This window comes from Phodopus roborovskii, unplaced genomic scaffold, assembly GCF_943737965.1.
Source record: "Phodopus roborovskii unplaced genomic scaffold, PHOROB, whole genome shotgun sequence".
NCBI classification, from domain to species: domain Eukaryota; kingdom Metazoa; phylum Chordata; class Mammalia; order Rodentia; family Cricetidae; genus Phodopus; species Phodopus roborovskii.
This window is the reverse complement of record NW_026126549.1, coordinates 4,874,443-4,893,216: the sequence shown is the minus strand read 5'-3', so window position 1 is coordinate 4,893,216 and position 18,774 is coordinate 4,874,443. Positions and strand designations below refer to the sequence as shown.

Sequence of the window (18,774 nt, the reverse complement as noted above, 5' to 3'; positions counted from 1 at the left end):
CTGACTGCCACTAATGAGTACTAGAAGCATATGAGCAGTCATACTCAAGTGGGACAGGTCTCCCTATTCACACCTGGCACTGTCCTTTAGGTCTTTTCTAGGCCACACTTTCTCCATAAGCCTTCATGGTAGGTAAATCAGAGTCAGGATAAATTGTACTGTCTGCTGGCTACTCCTGTCTGAGTGATGCCAGCTCTTCTAATCCCCTCCAGTGTCCACTGCCTGGGAAATTCCAGTTCATTTGAGCTGGTACTTTCCCCAACCTTTTTGTTACTGTGTACTTTGTGCAGGATATGTATGTACAGGCATGTATATCACAGTGCCTGTGGAGGACAGAGGACAACTCTAAGGGGCCCATCTCACATTACTAGAGTTTGCACAGCAACTGCTTTCACCAGCTGCAGCACCTTGCTGGCTCTTCAACTTTCTTTCAAATCTCTTAAAAGTCCTCAACATACAAATTCTGAAGGGCTTAAATTTATCACGTGGCTTCACTTATCACCATCACTTGAAGTCTTATTAATATGAGAACCAACAGTACCTCCAGAAAATTCACAGTAAACTTGGGTCACCCACAGTTGCATTTAAAAATACTTTTCCAACTTTTTTGCTATCCAGATGTGCTTGCCATCAGCTGGAACCGCTATGGTAGTGAGGATTGGGAGAGGAATGCTCCTGTCTGCAAAGCAAAGGGAAGAGGGAGACAGCATTGCTTAAAGGATGGTTTCCCAGCAGAGGCAGCAGCAGCAGCAGCAACAGCAGCAGCAGCAACAGCAACAGCAGCAGCTACACATGGGAACTTGGTAGGAAAGAAGACTCTTGGGCCTGTCTAGACCAACAAACATCAAGCTATCAGATCCTGATGCATGTGAAAATTCCAAAGGACTTGGATAAACTGTAGTGTCTACTGAATTACATACCAGTCTTACTTAGAAGTAACTGATTGAAAATACCTTCTGTAATGTTCTTCCCCTCTCCTGCCTACCCTCCCCTCAGGGGAACATCCCTACTTACTTGTATCCTCATTTATGATTTATGGGAATGCGTTATCACTTCATGAAGCTGGTATTTAGTATCAGACTTGCTAATTAGCTGTATCAACACACTCCTGCAGCCTGTTATTCCATGCAGTCACAGGTATACTGTGTGCAGCCCAAAAGCTCAGCAGCCAACCTTCCATTGTCCGCAAAAAAGCAAGGGGAGGGCCCAGAGGTGTCGTCAGTGTGGATGACAGAGACTTATTTTTTTCTTATGCAAAAGAGCTAAGAGAAAGACCAACCTAAACCAGAAGCTAACATCTGCAGGGAGGAGCTACATGGTAAATGCAATGCTGGCAGCTGTCTTTGCTGACTCCAATCCCACCATCATGAATGTATCGCTTGCTCACCTCCACTTTGCAGGAGGGTACCTGCCATCTGACTCAGAGTCCTGGAGGACCATCATTCCGGCTCTCTTGGTGGCTGTGTGCCTGATAGGCTTCGTGGGGAACCTATGTGTGATCGGCATCCTTCTTCATGGTGTTTGGAAAAGAAAGCCATCCATGATTCATTCTTTGATTCTGAACCTCAGCCTGGCTGACATCGCTCTCCTGCTCTTTTCTGCACCTGTCCGAGCTACAGCATACTCCAAAGGTGTTTGGGATCTCGGCTGGTTTATCTGCAAGTCCTCTGACTGGTTCATCCACATGTGCATGACAGCCAAGAGCTTGACAATTGTTGTAGTTGCCAAAGTGTGCTTCATGTATTCAAGTGACCCAGCCAAGCAAGTGAGTATCCACAACTGCACCATCTGGTCAGTGCTGGTGGCCATCTGGCTTATAGCCAGCCTGCTTCCCCTGCCAGAATGGTTCTTTAGCACCACCAGACATCACGGAGGTGTGGAAATGTGCCTCCTGGATGTACCAGCTGTGGCTGAAGAATTCATGTCAATGTTTGGTAAGCTCTACCCTCTCCTGGTATTTTGCCTTCCTTTACTGCTAGCCAGCTTTTATTTCCGGCGAGCTTATGGCCAATGTAAAAAACGAGACACAGAAACTCAAAACCTGAGAAACCAGATTCGTTCAAAGCAACTCACAGTGATGCTGCTAAGCAGTGCGGTCACCTCTGCCCTTCTGTGGCTCCCCGAGTGGGTAGCCTGGCTGTGGGTATGGCATCTGAAGGCTGGAGGTCCGCTTCCACCACAGGGGTTTATAGCCCTGTCTCAAGTCCTCATGTTCTCCATCTCTACTGCAAATCCTCTCATTTTCCTAGTGATGTCTGAAGAGTTCAAGGCAGGCTTGAAAGGTGTATGGAAATGGATAACCAAAAAGCCCACAGCTGCCTCAGAGGTTCAGGGGGTACCAGCTGGAAACACAGAGGCCCTTCCTGACAAGGTTCCATCTCCAGAATCCCAAACATCCATTCAAGAGATAGACAGACCTGACTTTCCCAGCTCCAGCAAAGAGAAAACCGACAGGACAGTGGTTCCCATCCTCCCTGATGTTGAGCAGTTTTGGCACGAGAGGGATGCTGTCCCTTCAGCACAAGACAATGACCCTATACCCTGGGAACATGAAGACCAAGAGACAGAGGGCTGCAATTAACGGACTTAAGTTTCAAAGAAAAACAAATTGATTACTGTATTTACTTGTACTGTTGCTTAGCCATAGAAATTACAAAGATTTTCTGCATTTCCAAACTAGACAATCTGGTAAGTAGATTGGCATGTAGTCATTATGCTTCAGAATTCTGTCTAAAGAACTCACTAGAAGTGTTATGTAAAGAAGGTACCCAGTAAATTATCAGACTGAGCCCATATAACTCTATTTCTTCCTGAAACTGCTAGCCCCAAGCCTGCAAATTATAATTCACCTAAGCATAGCTCGAAAAAATATACATCTACTTTGGCTTTAAAAAATTATAAATTTTACTTGTTCTCATTTGCTTAATATAATTTATTTGATAAAGGTCCATATAATTTTCCTGAGCAAAATTTACAAAATAATGAATACTTCTATACTGGTAGACTGTAGGCTGAAGCCAATGATAAAGGTTTTAATTATTGATTAAAGGCAGGCACAAAGGAGAACAATGGGGACTTTCTGTGTGTCATCAGACTTGGACACCTCAATTTTAAAAATATTGCAGGGCTTCTAAGATATTAAAGTAATCAAGTGTAACAAAGTGTGGACTAGCACACATGAGAAAGAGGACAGAAAGAGAAAGCCTGGCAAATAGTTAACACAAAATTTAGAAAAGAATAGAATGGTCACAAGGACAATGCAAAACAAAGGGCAATATAAAAAGCATTCTGAGTTCCTAGTCCCAGAATGAGTAAGGCAGATAGTGGCACTACCAATAGAACGATCATGCACATCCCTCTTTAAACATAAAAAGCAGTATACATTAACTGCTTCACTGATGGAATTTTGGGATTTTCCACTGTTGGGTACTTCTGAGAAGAAAAATGTCTCTAAAATAAGCACCTGAGGAGTTTGGAGAATATTCTGTACAGAACTACGAACTGTCATAAAAGGGTTGTGCCTTCTTTTTCACTTGTTTCAGTATAAATTGTATTTGAACCTCTCATATTCAAATAAATACTAGTTTAACCCAAGAATTCAGAATAAATGCTCTGTGGATCTGTTACATGAGGGGTTGCCACTGAATCTGACAAACAGTAAACAAGTTTATAACCACAATATGTAGAGTGTAAGCTCCAAGTGTATGAAGTCTTGTAAACAAATAAAAGCAATGTTTTACTTCTGTCAGATGTTAAGAGACTTAAAGCTGTGTCTTGAATTAGCATGTGAAACCATACTCAGATGAGGTTCCAGGTATCTGGGTCAACTGCAGACAAGTTAACACCTTAAGCTTCAGATATGGAACAATATATAATTATAACGAATCATTCGTTCATTATGAACATGAGAGTCGTGATCTGATCTCTTTAAAACTCTGCAAAGAAAACTGACTCGCTCCCTCTAAGAACAGTCCACAAATCAATTTATGCCCAAAGTAGGAAACAGGAGATATCATCAAGCCGTTTCTTTACTCTTTTCTTTTGTGACAAGATGCAGACACTACCACATGGAACTCAGAATGAAGGCCTCAGGGAAGGCAGACTTCTGTAACAGTTTTCCTTTGGCAAACATTTCAATTTCATTCCTTAAAAAACTTAACAAACATTTAGTAAATTTATAAAAGTAAATTTCAAAAGGGGGGGGGAATACAAACTCTATTTATCTGTGTATCATTTTCACAGCTTTAGACCTTAGTCTGCTCATCAATAATCTTCAACAGATCACATAGATTTATGCCAAATACTAAAAGAATACGGATATGAATGTTATACATAGCACACAGGTCATTCCTTTCTAGGCTTTGTTGCCATCATGGCAGGTGGGAGACAATAGGGGAGATAATTAACTTATCTTCTCACACATCTTATTTATGTGGCACTCTGGTGCTGACAACCTATGAGAACAGTATAGGATTTACAGAGAGCAGGAGAGAAAATGAGAGAGAGAAAAAAGGGAAAGCCAAGAAAATTTAACTGAGCATCAAAGGTAAATTCATGGTACATACATGATAGGTTGAAAGGAAGCCCAAAGGTGCAAACCTTTGTTTGATATGTTAATAAGACAGAAACACGAAAACAAAAATTACAATAATCTTGCTATTAAGCAACAGGTACTATTAAAAGACTGAACACACAGGCACACAAAGGAAAAAGGGAGAATAGGCTTTCTACAAAATTTCTTGTCTTTTATATTGGAAATACAATATTATAGTCAAACCTTTAAAAACTATATACTATCCAAGATTCAGTTGTCACAAATCTCACATGCTGCTTTCTTTAAAAAAAAAAAAAAATTTAGTAGGAGTTTTATAAAATATATTGTGTAACAATAATCATTTACAATCCACATATATAAAAGGGTTGGTTTATTGTAGTTCAAATACATAAACTGAACATTCAAACATCTTAAAATTAAACTTTAGAAACAAACGTTCAACATTCAACAGGAGTAGTTTACAGGGAATACCCAGAAAGGTAATTTTGCTGACTAATTCAGAATTTCGGTAAAGATCATTCAGTGGAGAATGTTTAACCAGGATTCTATTCTGGCCAACATGTTAGTTATGAATAGGTTCATAACCTGGGAAGAAATTACTAAATAAATCTCCTGGGCTAAACAAGACTTGGCCTCTAACTCAGAGGAGAGAATCAAAGCACGGAAGTAAACAAATACAACTAAACTGTTCTTTAGAGACAAAGGTCAAAGTGTGTCCATCATAATAGTCATAGTCTCCGGAAGAATTCAATTCAGTGTTTTCTCTTTTACCCGCTTAAAGAACTAAATCAAAACAAACCCCAACTTCAGTTTTCTTGGAGTCTGTAGTATTTGCAAGCTCCAACCACACACGCTCCTGTCTTGCTGAGTAACACTGCTAGTAAGAACACCACCAAGTCACTGACTTCAGAACAGGATGATTTTTAGCTTCAAGATATTGAATTTACTAGACAGCCTATATTTGAGTATGTATGTCAGTCATGCCACACAAAGAAAAGCATTAAATATTTCAAAGTGTTCTGTTCAGAGACTGCTCACAATTGTTTCTCCTTCTGTTCATCAGGTGGTTTTGCAATAGGTTGACTAATGCACATATATGTAAAAACCTGAAAATTTGGCTCATGCAAGCATTTTCAATTAGAGAGCCCATGGAAGGGTATTTAGAATTATTTTGTTGATCGTCTAGTGGGCTCTGATGCTGTAGGAGGTGGAGGGGGACCCCGGCGATCCAGGTCATCAACATAGGCCACAATCAGTTTCCTCCTCTCCTCTGGTACACAGTCCAGTACTAGATACCGTTTGTCATTCTGCAAAATCTTTTCTACATCTTTCAGGTGCTGATCAGATTCTTGAATTAGCTTTTTGGATCTGAAATAAGAAAAAAAGTATAAGAATTACTGACTGCTGTTCACTGGTCTTTCAGAGTGAGCCGGAAATGTCCATCTAGTTCCTAATTGTGTTTCCACTTTTTTAAAGAAAAATTCACTGCAGCAGTCACCTTTGTAAATCGCTCAGCAAAGACTCCAAGGAGTGAAAGGGCCTCAGAAGCTGAATCACCCTCCCACCCCTACTGGTGGTCCCTCCAGATCAGGGCTGAGGGTGGGTAGGTAAATCTTGCCCGTGCTGTACCTGTTCTGTGGATGAACAGAGGACTTCAGTCTGCGGGGCTGCCAATCCCAGCATCTTTCACAAGCTTTCACTTTCACATCTTTCACTAAATTAACTATAAAAATGTAGAAAGAAGTCTTACTTCACATCTAATTTAAAAGCCCAAGCTGATGCAAAACATTAAGGATCCTGACCAAAAAATCCAAATGACAAAACACCTATGAACCACACCCTCAGCGCTATCTATCCTCCCGTGCACACCCTTCATCAAGGTTGTCTTTAAAGGAAGAAATGCTGGAGCATGAAGCATACTGGTTCTCTGCACACAGACTGTAGGCAATGGCAAACTGTTCTGATGAAAGATTACTAGTGGTCATGGACTCCTGGGCTCTGATTTTTAAAATTTTAAAAAATAAGTATATCCAGCAAAATGCTTTCCCAAGGGGGAGGAAAAAAAATGATTTATCTGCCTTAACAAGATGATTCCAGGCACTGGCAATCTAACCACACTCAACAGTCCTCCAAGGAGGCAAGATAATTCACAGTGAAGGATTAGTCTCTTCATGAATACAATGCTTAAAGACTTGAGGGTCCTCAAAAAAAAAAAAAAAAAAAACAAAAAAAAAACCAAAAAAAAAAAAAAAACAAAAAACAACAATAACAACAACAACAACAAAAAAAACAAGCAGTGAAGGAAAAATAAAAGTATATTTTAAAAATGATGTAGATAACAGAAAATAAGAATTGACATCTGGGCCCTTTCTTTCAAAAAAAAGAAAAAGAAAAAACAAAAAGAAAAAGGTACTGTGGTACAGCCTGTATCTGCCCTTGAGGAGAGCTGGCATCTTCTGACTCCTAAAATTAACAATGTCAACATGTGTGTGAGTGAAAAGGATGCTCATTAGAGTATAGGCTAGAAGACAACAGCTGCCAGTGGGACACCTGACTGCACGCACCTGTATGTTATGAATTTGGTCTCTTTCAAAAGTGTCCTGAAGTCAGCTTTGGCAGTGATGTATTTGTCTCTGATGTACTCTTCAAACTCCCTTTGTTTTTTCTGCAAGGATGGGGGAAAAATAAGATTAAAAAGAAAACTCACAAATTCTAAAACAAACCATTTCCTTATTAAAGCAATAATCTTTGAGACCCATAATACAATTCAGAAAAAAGACAATGCAAGGATGTTTTTCTTTCTATAAAACTTAATGTAATATATAACCTGCACATTTTTTAAGAATTGAAAAAAAGGGAAAAGAAAAACAACAAGAATGTAGAAGCACATTCAGCTAAAATGAAATCTTTATAATGTCATCAGGAGGCAAACACAAGAGAAACAAGGGACTAAGGATCAAGCATTCATTTCCTATAGAGTGTCTATCTTCAAACACAAAGACAGTAAATAATGCCACGTGTCTGCATACACAAAGCAAGAGAACACACCAACATAAGTACATACTGCTCTCTACTGACAAAATTATAATGAAAGTTCTGCATTACCTATATAAGACCTTGCTATCAATTCCTTATAAGTAGTCAGGTAACTCAGGAACTGACAGCGGGTCTCCTAGCTATCAGTCTATCACTCTTTCCCAGTCCTACATATTTTGTAATCCACATCAAAAATTCAACTTATATAGAGTAAAGTTTGAGAAATTTAGTCTCTGGGCTTTTCAGTGTCAGAGCTAGAGATACCAATCAGCGACAAAACAACAAGTAAAGCCAAAGGGACAGAATGGTGTGTTACAATAAGGTGCTTTTTATTATTTCCTCTATCAGATATTAAGGGAGCTTGTTTCCTATGCAGAAGCCAGTGTGCAAGAACTAGGCACTGCTTTTAAAATCTCATGCACTGGAGACTCCGCTGCTGTAGAGTCTCCTCTACAAGAATTTAGGACCTCACAGTGATTGCCAGTTAACTGAAGGGAGGGGCTTTGAAAGTTTAGCACCAATCACCAGCCCCATGTCTATCTAAGAGAAACTGACTATCGTTTCATTCAACTGGTAAGATCCTTAAACACAAACTCAACTCTACTAATCAAAATTCTAAGCTTTAGATTACTGCTTCTTGTTAATATATTAAGCACTGTTTTGTTTTTGTTTTTAAATATGTGCTTAAAAGCCAGATGTGGTAGCATATGCATTTAATCCCAGCAAAGGAAGGCAAAGACAGGTGGATTTCTGAGTTCAAAGCCAGCCTGGTCTACAAAGCAACTTCCAGGACAGCTGGGGAATGTAAAGAGAAACCATGTCTCAAAAAACAAAACAAACAAATAAACACTCAAAACCCTGGTTTATATTTCATAATGATTTCATTTAAAATCACGTTTGGTAAAAGTCAGTTTCATGTTTGGTCAAGCCACTAATGACATGACTATGCTGTACTTATTAAACTTCAAGGTGTATAGTGCACATCTGTAAGCCCAGCACTCTGTAGGCTAAGGCAGGAGCTTTATTAGGACGCCAACTTGAGCTAGAGTTAGTTCCATGCAAACCCACGCACCATAAGGAGATATCCCAAATAAATCCTCTTACCCTGTCACTGGAAGAGAACTTAATACACCGAGGATCTTCCTTAATTATTTTTTTCACTTCTTTCCATGTGGATGTTAAGGTGATCTTTGAAAAAAGTAAAGCAAAAACATAAACACAATTTTCTTTGACTCAGGGAGTCACACTGCAGCACATATTGTACATAATATTACACACTGACCTGCAATCTCTTGTAATGCCCAAGCATAACTGGACTAGTTAGGGACAGGGAGCAGCTTTAATGCAATTTCTTTTTGCTGGCTTGCCACAAGAGTTATTTTCATGGCCATACTTTCAAGGTGACCTAAGACAATCACCTGCAAACCCTCTATTTACATGGGCAAACATAACTTCTGAAGAAGCCATCACAAAAAGAGCAGATAAACATGAACAAAACCTGGATAACAAAGCGTACAAACTGCCAGATGAGGGGCCATAGCACCACTGCAAATGGAAGGAAAGAAGGAAAGCTACTGGAATGCACAGCTGAGGGCATTTCAGTCACCAGAGAAGCAGCTATACCTCTGGAAGCTACAAAAAGAACTGATTCCTGACTAAGAACATTGTCACGTGTTTAAAAGGGGGTTAAAAAAAAAAAAAATCAGAAGAGAATGTCAAATATGGGTCTGATCAAGACACTAAAAATTGTGTCAGTATTTTATATCAAACTATAAATGAAGATTCCAGAAATGAAAGACAGGGATTCTCACCGCAGAAGTTTCATCCAGAAGTTGCCTAAAGTGCTCCCTTTTCTTTTTGGTAAGTGCTTCAATGTGTTCATTAAAAAGCTTCTCTTTCTCCTCTCTTTCCAATAAGGACCCAGATTCCCAGCGGTGATCTTTCCGGAGGGTCCTCCTAGTATCAGACCATGACACATCGGAAGAACGTACCTAAAAACAAAGAACAACATGTGTGTGTGTGTGTGTGCGTGCATGTGTGTATTTGGTGCACATACACACACATACTCCACCAAGTGGACTTGGCATATTTACACAATAAGAAGCTCAACACTGTAGTCAGGAATAATTATCTTCATCTGGGCTTTACAAAGGTAGTCACATTCAAAAACTAAAAAAACATTTCCTGAAAAAGAATTGACCTTTTAACTAGACTACTTCATAAATGAATCCTGTCTTAAAGGACCACATTAAGTACAACATTCAGTAAGTGAATTTGTTCAGGAGATTAGCTTACCATCAAGTTAACCAAAAACTAAGCAATGTACATTTCCAATAATTTAAGCAAGAAGGTTATGGAAGTGACATTTTAGTTAAGAAGTCTCCTAAAACTTACTTTAGAACAGAAATCTTAACTCTTAATGATCAATTTAAAATAAATACTCAGGCTGGGGTGAGGGGTAAAGATGAAAAGCACATCATCTTCCAGTCAGGATCACTAAGAAATTTAAACAGTACTTTATGTCTCTAAACCTTGGGTCAGGTTTAAAAAAAAAAAAGTTAATTGTCTTCTCTTCTATCACTAAATATCCCGTCCAAACAGCAGTATAACAAACCCTGAGTGCAAATCTAGACTTATTAACCCATCTACTAGATGCAATTTCTAACCCCCAGCAAAAGATCAAAATAATATATGGAAATGAGTTGAGCATGACAATGCACATTCATAAACAGTAAAGGTAAAAATTGTGTGATTATCTCAATAGATAAAGAAAAACACAACAAAATTTAATACCCTTTCCTAACAAAAACTCTTGAGTAGGAGCCAGCAAGATGGTTCAGTAAGTAAAGCTGCTTCCTGCCAAGTTCAATGACTAGAGTCTAATCCCAGGAACACACAAGGCAGAAGTAGAGAACACACTCCTGAAAGTTGTCCTCCGAGGTCCACAAGTACTGCATGGCCCAGGGGCACACATGTACTTTTACAAAAATAAATATAAAGGGAATGCAATCCAATGTAATGAAAACTATCCATGATGAATCATAGCTGATCATCTCCAAGAGTGAGAAGTTGAACATTGTTCCTCTAAGAGGTATTAGGAAATCCTCTCAGCCTGCCTATCAAAATAGTACTTTTAGAAGGCAAGAGGAAAAAGACATCTAAACAGGAAGCAAGAGTTTAAAATGACTCTAGTTGCTGATGACCCGATACTATATATAGGAAAACCTGAGGAGTTCACCAAAACATTGTTGGAAATGATACATTTAGTAAAATTAAAAGAATACAAAAAACCACCATACAAATGTTAGTAAGATTTCACAAGAAATACATGTGACAGCATTAACACCTCCCAAAAAATAATGGTATAAATTTAAGCAAGGAATAAATTACTTGTATGCTAAAAACTATTAAGCATTGACAAAAAAGAAAAACTGAATAGAGTACAAACAAGCTGAACTATATTCTGTGCCCACTGATTCGAGAAACAGTTCTTAAATTCCTATGGAGTCACAAGATCCTAAGAGCCAAGACAACCTTGAACACAAAGAACAAAGACAGAAGCACCACACACTCTGATTTCAAAATGTAATTATGATAATACTAACTCTGAAAAAATAAAAACAAAGCAAAACAAAACAAACAAACTAACAGCATCACAGACTCAGTTGGTTCACCAACACTGTCAATGAATGGCACAGTACTATAGACAGTGACAGGAAAGAAGAAAAGCATTCAAATGTCTTTAACATGTAAATTATGTGTCTGGCACTGGAACTACAACTAAGATGATAACTGTCATTTCTTTCAGAGTTTATAGTTTCTATAGGACAGATGTATTCAGTGTTGACAGTGTGTATGATAAACACCAGGTGCTTGCTATAGGTGGGACACAGCCTCTAGGAGAGGTACGTATGTACTCTGTTTTAGCTGGTTAATTTATGGTTTTTCAAGGCAGGGTTTCTTCCTGCCTTGGCCTCCCAAGTGCTGGGGTTAAAGGCATGCACCAACAATGACCAGCCAGTATGCACTCTTCAAGAATGAGAAAGTTTGTCACTTCAGTGGGAAGGTGACACAGACAGAAGGCTGCTTCCTTACGTTAAAGCTGCACACCAAGGACTGAGGAGAGCAAGAGTGACAGAGATGAGGCAGATAAGGACGGTCTACTTTCTCCAAAAGGCTAAACTAGCTACATATAGTATGGTAGTGCTCATCTGTCAAGGCAAGAGGGTCAGTCCCAAGACCAGCCTGGGCAACAGAAGAAAACCCCATCTCAGAGCAAACAAAGGAACTACATTTTAAAACAAAATGAAAAACAAACAAACAAACAAAAAAAAAAAAAAAAGCTGAATTTGACTGGCAGGCAACTGCTTGGAGTGTGGAGAGCCCTCACCTTGTCAAGTAACCAGGAGACACAATGAGGTTTGCTCTTCACAAAACCACTGCAATTAAAGCAAAAGACTAGGGGGGGGGGGATGGCAGGAAAGAAAAAGATTTAAAACAACTGAAAATGTCCAGGATGCAGAGCACAAAGAAAAAATACAGCAAAAGCAAAAAGTGACAACAATAGCAAGAGAGCCCATCTAGCAGAGGAGCTAAGTGTAGCAAAGACGACTGGAAGGGAGGGCACAACACCAGTGCCAGTACTCAGGGTTTCCCTGCACACCTCAACAACACTAGGGCTAAGGCAGGGCTTCCAACAAAGTCCTAGAGCCACCTTTTGGGTCAGTACTCTAATAACTGCATCTCACAGCATCTACAATATACCTGATCACAATGATCCTAAACTACTGGTTCTCAACCTGTGGGTCTCAACCCTTTTGAGGCTTCTCCTATCAGATATCCTGAATATCAGATATTTGCATTACGATTCATAACAATAGCAAAATTACAGCTATCAGGTAGTAATGAAAACACTGTTATGGTCAGGGGTCACCACCACATGAAGACTGTATTAAAGGGTCTATTTACAGAACTAGGAAAATTGAGAACCACTGGCTCTAAACAATCAAGAAAAAAGTCCACTTATGGCAGGTATATAATAGTTTCAGATGGCTTTCACCAAAAATCATCTTAAAAACTAAGTTTTGAAGTTATGAATTTTCATTTTAAAAAACATCAAACTTTGAAATTACTTGTGTCTTCCTATGCCAGTAGTATAATACCAAGATTTCAATTTTTAAATGCTCTGAAAATAACAAATTATTTCATAATCAAGTAACAGACTTCCAACGTCCAGTATGCAGAGGAAGGGAAGTACCATGTCAGACAGAAGAGCCTTGAAATTCTGGATTGCTTCTTCTCGTTTGTGCTGTTCTCTTTCTCGATCAATTTCTTTCGTTTGCTCAGAACGTGCTTTTTGAACTTCTCTTTCCCGTTCTCGGAGGCTTGCCTCAATGCGGGCTTGCCTTTCTAGCTCCTTTTCCTTTTCTGAGTCTAAATTCTGTAAAAGAAAAATTACATTATCCTCCTTACTAAACTCATTAAGATTTCTTCTTAAATTGGGCAGTGACAGTGCCCACCTTTAGCCCCAGTACTCAGGAGACAAGGCAGGAGAATCTGAGTTCAAGGCCAGCCTGGTCTACAAAGGTAATCCCAGGACACCAGGGCTACACAGAGAAAATCTATCTGAGAGAAGAAAGGGGTTTTTAACCATAAAACACCTTGCCAACAAAATTTTCAAATTCCTAGAACAATGTCTAAACATGTTTTCCCAATCAACTATGAGATTCATAATTTCATCTTCCCCACCAATTATGAGAAAAATTCCACACCAACATCCAAACATACACCTATAAACAATGTTAAGCAATGTAATATTAAGAGTATATAATACCAATGAATATGACAGTTTACCTTAGCCATTTTTTCTATGTACTGCTTGAAAAGGTCTTCTCTCATTGAAGAACTGTCCACCGCTTTGTACCGCGGGTCACTTTCTACTTTGTCTTTTACTTTGCTCCACCGAGACTGACTGTCCAAGTGGTGATTGGATAACAGCTCAAAGAAATCTGATTTAATCTACATTTTAAAACAAGTGAGGGAGACACATTGTGAGAAATTCGCCATGTCTAAGTAATTAACAAACCACTTCTTACCTTAATCATGATCATAGTAATTTTTAAGTCACTTACTTGAAGGGCAATGAATCTCAGTAAAAGAGCAATTTCCCCATTATTAAAAAAAGGTAAAAACTCAAGAAGCATACTGACTACTTAAAATCTGCCAAATCCCCATCATGTTTTAAACTACACAGACAACAGCATTTAGGTTGCTTATAGCCTTTGAGTTGACGATTGCCATATTTTCATACGGAACTTCTACTGGAACTAAGCTAGCTGCACATAGTTTTAGCAAGATCCAGGTGACAGTAAAATACTTTAATATGAAGATGGTAAGAATGACTCATTTTAAAAAGTAGATGAATAATTTTCATTCGTTAACATTAAAAGAGAATCCAGAAGTCACTGAACACAAAAGGCAAGTTTTTATGACCTGCTATCAAATGTCTAAAGATGATTTTAAAACTTCCATTTACTTTTAAAAACACAATGTTTATACTTACCTTCATAAGAAAATTACATAATTTCTATGAATTTAAAAAATCATTCCAGTGTTCTGTATTTTTTGACAAGTAAACATGCCTCCATTCATTTTGCAATAGTTAAAAATATACACATTTGTCAAGTACTATAATCAAGTTAAGTATCAAAAGCCCTGAGGAATACTAAACCTTGACCTCAACTCTAAAGGAGGATTGTTTAATGGGGGAAGACACATAAGAATCATGTTTTATGGATCTCCACTAGGTTTTACACGTTCGCCTTTTGAATTACTGTGTACTGCGACATACAACAGAAGATAACACCCAGAGTCAGTACAACACTGGTCAAGCCTCCATTTTACCCACTGGGTAAATAGCCTGCCTGCCTGCCTGCCTTCCTTCCTTCCTTCCTTCCTTCCTTCCTTCCTTCCTTCCTTCCTTCCTTCCTTCCTAAGGAATTAGAAATGGCATTTAGAATCTAACCTGTGGCACAAGAATAAATGAGTGGTACTTTCTACCTGTTCCTATTATTGTTCCCTCTCAGAACCACACTTAGTCCTATCAGAGGATTATGGGAGGTTATGTTCTTTTTGAAAATCATCTGTAAAGTTCTAAGACAAAAAACGACTGTATCAAAAACATTTTTGAAAACCAGAGAAACCAATCAGCCATGGACTGCTGTTATTAAACTTGGACTTTAATTCAGTTTGAATTAGTAAGAAATGCCCATAACCCCGATTTTTCAAGTATTAAATAATAGCATAACTTTTCTGTTCACCTTGTCAACTTTGTATCTAATAAATACCAAATTCCTAGATGTGTTTGGTAATTAGAAAGCAAAATTTACACTAAAATAACACATGTACTTTGTGCCAAAAAACTTGTTCTAAGCCATGAGAATTTATATTAAGTCTTCAAACATTAGATATAAACTTATAAAGTAGTAGTCGTATAAAGTAATGTAAGTCATACATGAAAAAGTACCATAAATAAATTCTTTAAATCTTTTCATTATGGGAATTACCATGACAAGCTTGCTAAAGCTGCTCAGCATGAAAAAGCAGTCATTAAATAAATAAATGGTAAAAAGTGAAATATACTATTAGCTTAACTCACAGCCCTTATGTTTTCTATTCTTACCACAGCAAAAATACTTAACACTACATAACACAAAACTTTATTTAAAAAAAAAAAAAAAGCCAATTTTCTAGTAGAGTTAATTGCATTGCCTGCACCTTCAAAAGTGTAGTTATAAAGGATGAAGTGTTTACAGTAACCAGCAGTAAACAAAAGCTTGGGTAATGGCTTTTGCAAACAAAATGCATACTCGTCAAGTTAAAAGCAAACCAACTCTAAGGGCATATTTTTTTACAAAATGAAAAGCTACACTAAAGCAAACCCTTATTTTTCATACCCTGCTACCTGTTACTGCTGCCAGTCTTGCCAATAGCAAGGCTGAAATTTTTTAAGTCTGATTAACAGAAACAATACAGAAGAAAAGTGATAAAATTTTCATTGACCAAATACTTCACAAAATGTGAACATGAAATCTATTACACTTAACCCTTATAGATTCTCTGATGGTCTAGTGTTTTGTACTCTTTAAATTAGCTCAACCTGTCTTTATAATCTAGAGGATAAAGATCTTACAGAAGTCTTTACTTGGATTTTTTTCTGATATCCTGTCTAGTCAATATTCTGGGGACACCACATTCTGGGGTCTTGGGGGAAGGGGGGATGCTAAAAATAACCAAAGTACCAGAACTTCAGGATGTTAAAATCAACAACAGCCACATGCCTTTAATCCTAGCACTCTGTGAGTTCAAGGCCAGCCTGGTCTACAGAGCGAGTTCCAGGACAGGTTCCAAAACAACAGAGAAATCCTGTCTCAAAAAACAAAACAAAACAAAAAACGCACAACACAACTAGGAAATCCTCTAATACTATGTGCACCAGTAATGGGCAGCTATCCCCTAATACTATGTGCACCAGTAATGGGCAGCTGTTAAAACTAAAACGACTGACAGCCACACAGAATAAAACTGCAAAGTCTATGCATTTATTATAAAATAAAATTCGTAAGTTGTCCCAAGCATGTTTAGAAAATTAAATTAACTAAAAAAGCCAATTTACATTAAGTGCAATCATACATTATCAAATGATCATCTGGTTTTCATTAATCAAATACACTATCCTAAAAGTCAAAAATAGTAGCTAGAGAGATGGTTCAGCAGTTAAGAGCACTGGCTGCTCTTCCCAGCACCCACAAGGTGGCTCACACCTGTCTCTGACTCCAGTTCTCAGGCTTCTGACACCCTCGCACAGACATACATGCAGGCAAAACACCAATAAACATAAAATAAAAAATACATTATATTAAAAAACTGAAAGTCCAGAGTAGCAATTCATTTATGATTCTAATAGATATGACATATTGATGTAATTGTTTACATGATTTTCTGCACATTTAAGAAGCATAATCATTTTTTAAGTCATCTGTAATATAATTATACAAAAATTTACTTCAAAGCCCAACATATCAGATAATCAGAGCTCTCCTATTGCTATCAACAGCTGTTTCATTTAACACTATTTTAATTGAAAGAGGCTTCTTAACAATGACTCAGGAAGACATCCTTAACGTCTCTTAATAGAATTTATAACATTTAGCGTCCCACAATAAGCAGCAATGATGATGCTCCAGAGGCTATTTCCCTATTACAAAGCACAGTGGAACACTCAGGAGAAAGTGACTGTTTTGATGGCTCACACACCACTGGTGCCATCTCCCCACTGTTCTGCCTCCACAGTAGGGAGCTCTCTATTTCTTACATTGCTACCAAATGACATTTCAGATGCATTAATCTTTAATAGCTGACCTTTAATTCTGATAAGCAATAATTTATATTCAAGGTGCATTTACTGAAAGATTAGAGACTTACTAAAATGATATTTTTATAGAATACATAGATTAAAAAGTTCTTTGAAATTCAAATGTTAGTCTATACAGACTTTTGAAATCTTAACACACTTTAGTTACCATGCAGCATGTAATTCTAAAACCCAGGTTAAAGCAATTCTAGTTTACTGGGATTTCTAAAATAAGGATTATGAAAATATGTATGTATAAAATGTATGTATGCTATGTAAATTAAAGGAAAACACAAATCTAAATGCTAATGCCTACAAACAAGGTTAGGAAACAGTGCATTCATTAGTCCTTACCCCATGCAACAGTCCACTAGAACTAAACCATCTTACCTTTTCACCTCTGGTCTTTGAATCCTCTTTTTCTTTCTTTCTTGCAGCTGTCACAAATTCATTAAACAATGCTTCTCTATCTTTCATCTTTTCAATTGCTTTGAATCTTGAATCTTTAGCATGTTTGGCAGCAAATTCACTGAAAGTAGCTCTGTAAGAAAATGGTCAGCATGCTAACTTTAGCTGACTATTTTTCTAAAACAAACATAAAAGGAATATACCATTTTCCTAACAAGAATATGTGCGACAAAGGTGTATGTCCCAAATATAAATAGTGACACAAGGGAAAGATGGAGGTGCTGACTGAAAATGTGGTTAGTGATAGTATGCCACCAGCCAAGATTAGGGGATGTAATAAATTACTTTTTAATAAAGGCACAAAGGGATGAAGAATGTGTGCATCCAGAGGCTTAGTAATTCGTCTACTACCCGAGGGTGTAGCCAAGGCTTGCTTCAAACATAATGGGATAACTTCTGTGACCAACTCTTCCTCAACTAACAAAGTATACAGGGCAATTGATTTAAAGCAGATGACAACAGATAAATAACACAGTTGCTACAAGAGTTTGAACACTAAAAGAGCAGAGGAAGAAGTCCTAGAGACAGGATTCCCCAGAAAACCCACTAAGGGCTAATTCCCAACGGGGCTTCAAATACAACCTACCTATTAAAAAGCACAGCACAAACATTTTCTATACTATGTCATCATAGCTAAGAGTGAAAAGGCAGGTGGGTGTGATGGTGCACACTTTTAATCCCAGCACTTTGGAGGCAGAGGCAGGTAGATTCTGAGCTGGAGGCCAGCCAGGTCTACAAAGCTTCCAGGACAGCCAGGGCTGTTATATAGAGAAATCCTGTCTCAGAAAACCAACCCACACCCACACCCAAAAAAGGAGGGGGGTAGAGTAAAAAAGCAGAGCTGAAGAGATGACTCAGCAGTTCAGAGCACACACCACTCTTGCAGAGGACTTGAGTGTGGTTTCTAACACCTACTTCACATGGCTCACAACCACCTGTTATTCCACTTCCAGGGGATCCAGCACTCTTTATGATCTCTGCTGGTCAGTGCACTCATACACTCACATAGACACATACACATGTAATTAAAATTAAATCTAAAAAAAAGTACAGAGATAATAGAGATTCAAATATGCTGAAAATAGTATCAAGCAAGTTCATAAAAGATTTACAAGGGAGATAGTTCCATCTGCAGAAATCTTCCCTAATAAATCATAAGGTTAAGCATCCAGGGAACAGCCAGTAACTACACTGTCTACTTAGTAAATGGAAGATGAGTCTAGAGTTTCTAAATATCCACAATTCTAAATATTAAAAAATGTCACAATACATACAAAGAATTATGTTTGTAACTTCAGGGAAA

At 38.1% G+C, this 18,774-nt stretch overlaps 2 protein-coding genes across 8 annotated transcripts in view; one reads left to right on the top strand and one right to left on the bottom strand.

Annotated features, from left to right (window-relative positions):
* The first annotated feature begins 1,315 nt into the window (after nt 1–1,315).
* On the top strand, nt 1,316–2,651 carry Gpr151 (G protein-coupled receptor 151). Its single transcript, XM_051200951.1, has one exon. It carries the CDS (start codon nt 1,316–1,318, stop codon nt 2,579–2,581), a length of 1,266 nt encoding a protein of 421 aa, XP_051056908.1. The 3' UTR covers nt 2,582–2,651.
* Nucleotides 2,652–4,908: 2,257 nt separating this feature from the next.
* Tcerg1 (transcription elongation regulator 1) overlaps nt 4,909–18,774 on the bottom strand; it is a 53,143-nt gene continuing 39,277 nt past the window's right edge. For 6 of the 7 annotated variants that reach the window (XM_051200839.1, XM_051200840.1, XM_051200841.1 and 3 more), the window contains 7 exons: nt 17,394–17,544; nt 13,445–13,609; nt 12,849–13,031; nt 9,403–9,582; nt 8,696–8,779; nt 7,120–7,220; nt 4,909–5,923 (listed from right to left, as the gene is read on the bottom strand). In XM_051200839.1, coding sequence (XP_051056796.1) covers nt 5,722–5,923; nt 7,120–7,220; nt 8,696–8,779; nt 9,403–9,582; nt 12,849–13,031; nt 13,445–13,609; nt 17,394–17,544 — 1,066 coding nt within the window. In that variant the 3' untranslated portion in view covers nt 4,909–5,721. Of the gene's footprint in view, nt 5,924–6,184; nt 6,279–7,119; nt 7,221–8,695; nt 8,780–9,402; nt 9,583–12,848; nt 13,032–13,444; nt 13,610–17,393; nt 17,545–18,774 lie in introns of all 7 variants that reach the window. The other variant, XR_007835551.1, reaches the window with a different exon arrangement.